Source organism: Solanum tuberosum, unplaced genomic scaffold (assembly GCF_000226075.1).
Source record: "Solanum tuberosum cultivar DM 1-3 516 R44 unplaced genomic scaffold, SolTub_3.0 scf00001, whole genome shotgun sequence".
In the NCBI taxonomy this organism is placed as follows: Eukaryota; Viridiplantae; Streptophyta; class Magnoliopsida; order Solanales; family Solanaceae; genus Solanum; species Solanum tuberosum.
In genome coordinates, this window is record NW_006238927.1 from 3963419 (window position 1) to 3969871 (window position 6453).

At 34.9% G+C, this 6453-nt stretch overlaps 1 protein-coding gene across 1 annotated transcript; it reads right to left on the reverse strand.

Annotated features, from left to right (window-relative positions):
- Nucleotides 1-1238: 1238 nt before the first annotated feature.
- Nucleotides 1239-5712, reverse strand: LOC107060384 (uncharacterized). The gene is made up of 4 exons (XM_015308308.1): nucleotides 5265-5712; nucleotides 3627-3766; nucleotides 3396-3503; nucleotides 1239-1358 (listed from the first exon to the last, which is right to left on the reverse strand). The coding sequence occupies exons 1-4, from the start codon at nucleotides 5710-5712 to the stop codon at nucleotides 1239-1241; spliced, it is 816 nt and encodes a 271-aa protein (XP_015163794.1).
- Between the last annotated feature and the right edge of the window lie 741 nt (nucleotides 5713-6453).

Below are 6453 nucleotides of genomic sequence, written 5' to 3' on the forward strand. Positions count from 1 at the left end.
AAATAAATAAATAAATAATTCATCTATTAAAGCTACCTTATTCATGAAATAGAGATATAACAACTAACAAATTAATCATTCCAATCAAATTCATGAATGAAACAAAATATAAAAAGAACTTGTCATAAAATTACATCAAATTCCATAAATAAATAGAAAGATAAGGTAAAGTTGAATACCGCAAAATCTTAACCGAAGCTCAATTAGAATACCCACAAATTTTTTGTAGGTGTGTGTGGTGCTATATGTATGGTGTTTATATGAAAATAATAATGAGAAAGGAAGAGGAATGTGAATGTTTTGGTGAATTTTTTAAAAGGATAATGAAATAAAATGGAAAGTTTTTATTTTTGTTTTCTTGAGTGTCGTTCCTTTTTTCTTCTTGCTCGTGTAGTATAGTATTGTTTTTTTCTCTCTGTGTTTTCTGATCCCTTCCCGCCTGGGTGTGTTGTGTCTGTTGATATAGTAGTAGTAGTATGTATGTGTTGTGTCGTGTGTGAAGTGTACTAGTGTGTGAGTTGGGTAAGTGGGGTAGTGGGTAGAGTGGGGGTAATGGGAGATGAGTATACACTACAAAAAAAACGGTGTTTACCGACGGGAAAAATCCGTCACTATCCATTGAAAATCCGTCACTAAACATGATTAGTGATGGATTAGCAACGGATTATTGATTGTTGCTATTACGCTCGTTAATAAGCTCTTAGTGACGAAAATATGAGTTCCGTCACTAGTTTAGTGACGTCATAGTGACGAAATATTTCCGTCGCCACTAGTTAGCAATGGACATAGTCATCATTATATTTATACAATTTTGTTGCTAATTTCATAATTCTAGGACGAAAAATGAGTTCCGTCACATGTTTAGCGACGTAATAGTGACGAAATATTTTCGTCGCCATTGTTAGTTACGGACATAGTCGTCATTATATTTATATAGTTTTGTTGCTAATTTCATAATTCATTTCGTCATTTTGGATAAATTTGTGACAAAATTTCCGTTGCAACATATTCTGTCTCAACATATTAGGCCTTCGATAATCCGTCGCTAATCCGTCGCCAACATTCTTTACATAGAAACGACCAAATAGTCGCTAAATTTGTTGCTACATACATTTGGTTAAAATATATAAAGAAAACTATCAAGTACTCTTAAATGAACCTACATTCATCAAAATGTTACTGCACGATTCGTAGTTTCCAAAAAACATGACAATATCAAAAACTAAAGTTGCGGGAGACTAAGGGATACGATCGTCACTTGAAATTGAGGGATCAACCTCATCCACATTAGTAGTAGGAGACACTATGGGTGTCACAAGTGATGGGTTGCCAGAGGGATCAGTAATCGCTGCTTGCACCTGCTCAACAATAATAGGAATAAGATGACTAGTAAGTGTAGGCACCATTTGCTTTACAACTCATCCATTTTTGTTGTCGATGTTGATTGAGAAAATGGAGGTGGTAATGATGATGAGCCACAATGATTCTGCCCATAGTAATTTTGTGCTTCAAATCCAAGACCATATATTCTTTTTTGTTTTCTCCTTACGCAGCTTGGTAATATGCTTTACATTGATCAATATCAGTTTGAGACACAATTTTTTCCCGTAATATTTCTTCATATTTTTCCTATAGTAAGTAGAGGAAATGAGAAAGCATTAAAGATAGGGAACAAAACAAATTTTGAAGGAAAATGCAGAAAGATGCATAAGCTTTTAAGCTTAAATGCAGTGTACATTTTTCAACCATATGATAAAAAACAAGACAAGAGGTCTCAAGACCCCCCAAAAGACACACACAAAACAGGACAAGAGGTCTCAAGACCCCCCAAAACACATACACAAAAACATTTTACATATGATAAAAAAAATCAAGGAATCAAGTTACAGGGAACTACTCTTATGATGCACAATCCTCAAATTTCTCATTTGGGATTCAGGACAACCCAATGGTGTCTACTCCAACTCCCATTCAAATTGAACTGCGAAAGGAACCTGCAAGCACTCACACTATGGTCGAAAGAACCCAGCCTACTCTAAGATTGGTGTTATGAATTAAATGATGCATGCAACTTATGCAACTTATAGAAATGCCAATTCACATAGGATGAGAGCCCAGGAAAAATCTAGATTTATACATTCATTGATTGAAATTTGAAAAAGAGGGGAGGGTCGAGAGCTACAGAAGAAAAGAAAAGAAACAAGACGTTTGAAACCTGATTGACCAAGGTACGAAACCATCACTTTCACTGCAAGCTTTAACTTGATGCTAACTACTTTTTCTTCTTACTACCACTAGCCTTTGATTTCTTGTTAGCAGATCCTTTCTCAGTTGTGTGAGCTGTTTCCTATCTTTTAAGTGGAGTGGATGTGCTAACTGGAGCAACTCCTTTCTATTGCCTTTGTAATTCTATCAATGTTGAATCCATTTTCCTTTAACAGAAAGTTAACTCAATCCCTGAACCAGCTTCCTATACGATTATTCAATCATATGTTGCTCGTCTAAGGCACAATAAGTCCAAAAATGATATTCCTATTGAGTTTACTAGCCCTGTTAACACCACTAAACAGGGGCTGCCAGTAGTGGTATTTTAGAAAGATGATTACATGGTCAAGATGGCAGCCAAATGTAAGTTTACTCTTGTTGGATAATGACTTACACCTGAATTACACTAAAATTGCACCAAAAAAAGCCTCAAGCAACACCTAAATTACCCTGAAGCAGCATCAGATTCACTCTAAAACAGGACTGAAATTGCACCAAAAACAAATGCACTAGAGTCACACTAAAACAACACTAGAATCGCACTAAAACAACACTAAAATTGCAGCAGAAAAGCATTAAAACAACACCTGCATTATATCAAAAAAGCAGCAACAAATACACTCTAAAACACGACTAGAATTGCACATAAAACAACTGCACTAGAGTCACACTAAAACAACACTAGAATCGCACTAAAACAACACTAAAATTGCAGCAGAAAAGCATTAAAACAACACCTGCATTATATCAAAAAAGCAGCAACAAATACACTCTAAAACACGACTAGAATTGCACATAAAACAACTGCACTAGAGTCACACTAAAACAACACTAGAATCGCACTAAAACAACACTAAAATTGCAGCAGAAAAGCATTAAAACAACACCTGCATTATAGCAAAAAAGCAGCAACAAATACGCTCTAAAACACGACTAGAATTGCATAAAAAACAACTACACTAGAGTCATTATAAACCAGAAGTAGGATCGCGCTAAAACAACACTAAAATTGCAGCGAACAAGCATCAAAACAACACCTGGATTATACAAAAACAACAGCAACTAATATGATTTTGAACCTATGAGACCTGACATTTAAATTTTTAGATAGGCTTTAAAGTTTGACTTACATAGACAATTCGAGAACGTTCACCAACAAATGATTTTCCATCATGACCATGTGTGTGAACGTGCAAATGTAACTCACTTGGTGTTGGATCTCTACCTTTTTCAATAACCTATAAAAAAGAAACCACTTAATTATTAGATATAATCATATTAAGTGCATATTTTGTGTTCAGATACAAACATATACCAGACAAGAAGATGTTAGTTAAAGAGTTCGTAAAATATATACTCACAGGTTTCTTGCGATATTCTCCAATTGAGATAGAGCCGCCCGTGTGAGTCCCAACAACAACTTCACGGCCATCACGACGATTCTTTGCATTTATTTCTGCCTTCTTAATACACTCATCACTTCCCCAAACGTTGCATCCATCTTTCCCCACACATGTTCAGGTGCAAAATCTGGCCTAACTCCTCCCCCTTTTATTTTAGAAATGAAATTCCTGTATTTTACTCTTCACTTCATTTTCACTAATGGAAACATCCCAATACATTTTTTTCTGAAATAAATTTTGAAAGTAATACATTAACGTCCTGTCTATAAATGTGAATACACTTACTAAACTCACTAACGATGAAAAGCTATACCTTGAATTTTCCAAAATAAGCAGTTCTTACATCATTTGAGACACCTTTCCAATTGATTCCATTAGGATCAACTTCACTTTTGAAAGACTTGGATATGAAATTAGAGCATGGTTTAGATGGTTCCAACCCGTGTAAAGTCGAAGAGGTCATTAGGAGGGTTATCATAAATAAAAAATAATATTAGTATCTGACATTATATTTATCAGTGCTAACAGAATGAATAATCATATTACTGATAAGCTAGCAGTAAAATAGGCAAAAAAATAAGCTAGCAGTTATAAACTGATTTTCAGATCGCACATGATCTGGAAATTTTTTACTTGGAATTCTGCCCAGCAATTCTGCAAATTTTTAACTTGAAAAATCTGCAAATTTGACAGATGCATCACCTGAGAATCTTGCGTAGCAATTCTAATGTTCAGCACCTAGCAGATGCATCACCTAACTAAGAATAAAATTTTAAGGGTGCATACATGGATGTACTAAGAGCAGATGGTATTACAATGAATAAGTAACAACAACTAGCCTGCAACTTGAAGTGTATATAAAGAGTATTCTAGGCAGCAAGACAATCAATGACAAAGGCTACATGCTACAACCCTGAATATTCAATGAAATTCACACCAATCTCTTTCATAGTTTCTTACTATCGTAAAGAAAGATCAGTTCATTCTAACAGAAGCAACACATAATAAACATTTGTTGTTCAAATAGATTGAGTTCATAAACATTCCAACAGAAGCAACACAAAATAATTCTCAGCACGTCACTACGACTCTTGACAAAAATCCTAAATGTACACCTATAGATTGAGTTTAAAATTTTCATTTACAGTAGGTAAACTGAAGCTGCTGCAAATGTCGTCTGAAGTGTGCATTTTGAGCTTCTAGCTTGAAAGCTTAACCAATTCCTTCAAAAGCAGTATGGTCCATGTAAAGCCAAATAGAATACAAATACACTTTAAAAATAGGTACAAATACACTTCAAAAATAGGCTGCCGCAACTAAAGGGTGGAGAAATGACATGATATTAGAAACAATATTTCTTTGTTAGAAAATTAGGGAAGAAGCCTAAGTAGAAAGACAAGGGTAAGTAGAAACAAGTTAGAATAAAAGCAAAAGAATGGACTAACCCTGCATGAGTTATAAAGACAAGGGTCCGTGTATGGCTATTACCTGTTGGGCTACCCTGAGGAGACAGACCCTGACCTATTACATTACTCTAGTTTGGTGTAGCAGCAACTGTGTTGGTATGATCTATTGGGTTACTGTGAGAAGACATACCCTGACCTATTACGTTACTCTGATTTGGTGTAGCAGCAACTGTGTTGGTATGATCTATTGGGTTACTGTGAGAAGACATACCCTGACCTATTACGTTACTCTGATTTGGTGTAGCAGCAACTGTGTTGGTATGATCTATTGGGTTACTGTGAGAAGACATACCCTGACCTATTACGTTACTCTGATTTGGTGTAGCAGCAACTGTGTTGGTATGATCTGATGGGTTGTTCTGAGTAGACAGACCCTGACCTATTAGGTTATTCTGATTTTGTGTAGCTGGAGGTGCCTCAGAGATGGTTGTACTGATACTTTGAGTTGACGTTACAATGTATGGGGTACCACCTTGTTGAGGAGAAACTATAGTGGGCATGGGAATAGTTGGCATGCTTACACGAATAGCAAGATTACTCTTACCTGAGGATTTGCCACGACCTCTGCCTCGAGCCATATCTGTAAACAAATATAAAATATATATTGTTGTTAGATCATGACTGTTACAAAATAGAATAAAACATTATCCATAATAATGAGAACTATTACAGTAACAGAAAGTAGAGTGAAACACTTATCACAATCAGTAAATAACTGTAAGTAATTCTAATAAGGAATCCTCTATATTAACTGTAAGTAATTCTAATAAATGCATAGTTAACTAGAATGTATAACAATTATTAAAGCTGCAATTAGTAGATTTAATTAAGAGTTAGAATAAGAAATAGAATACACATAGTTAAAAGCAGAAACTAAAGAACATTATCCTAAATTAAAAATCAGAAACAAAGAAAATACATTGAAGATACAATAGTAGATTATCAAGCACTAGTCACTATTTATGTCTTCTTCAAACTCTTCCTCTTCATCATTTTCAGGACATTCAATCTTACTTCAAGCTAAACGAAATGGAAAGAATTCATAGTTAAAATATAATATTTTCATAACACCCAAACGACTAAAATCTCTATTTTTAGTGGTCGACTGAAATGATTCCTAGTTAGGGTTCATATTATGCAACTGAAAAACAATGGTATGTCGAGTTGAAACTGGAAAACAATGGTATGTCGAGTTAATCTGATATCCTAATACAGGAATCTGACCGAAATTCCTAGTGGGGGTTCCTATTTTTCAAAGAGAAAGAGTTGAAAGTCATCAAAATCGAAGCTGGCCTAGATGTGGAAATACTGCAAATTGG

What these genes read in the sequence shown, in the direction of transcription:
- LOC107060384 (XM_015308308.1), bottom strand. Translation starts at nt 5,712, where the DNA reads ATGGCTCGAGGCAGAGGTCGTGGCAAATCCTCAGGTAAGAGTAATCTT. An exon ending in GAGTAACGTAATAGGTCAGG is followed by an intron (nt 3,767 to 5,264) that starts GTATGTCTTCTC and finishes GTGTGGGGAAAG; the next exon opens with ATGGATGCAACGTTTGGGGA. An exon ending in AACGTTCTCGAATTGTCTAT is followed by an intron (nt 1,359 to 3,395) that starts GTAAGTCAAACT and finishes ATTGTTGAGCAG; the next exon opens with GTGCAAGCAGCGATTACTGA.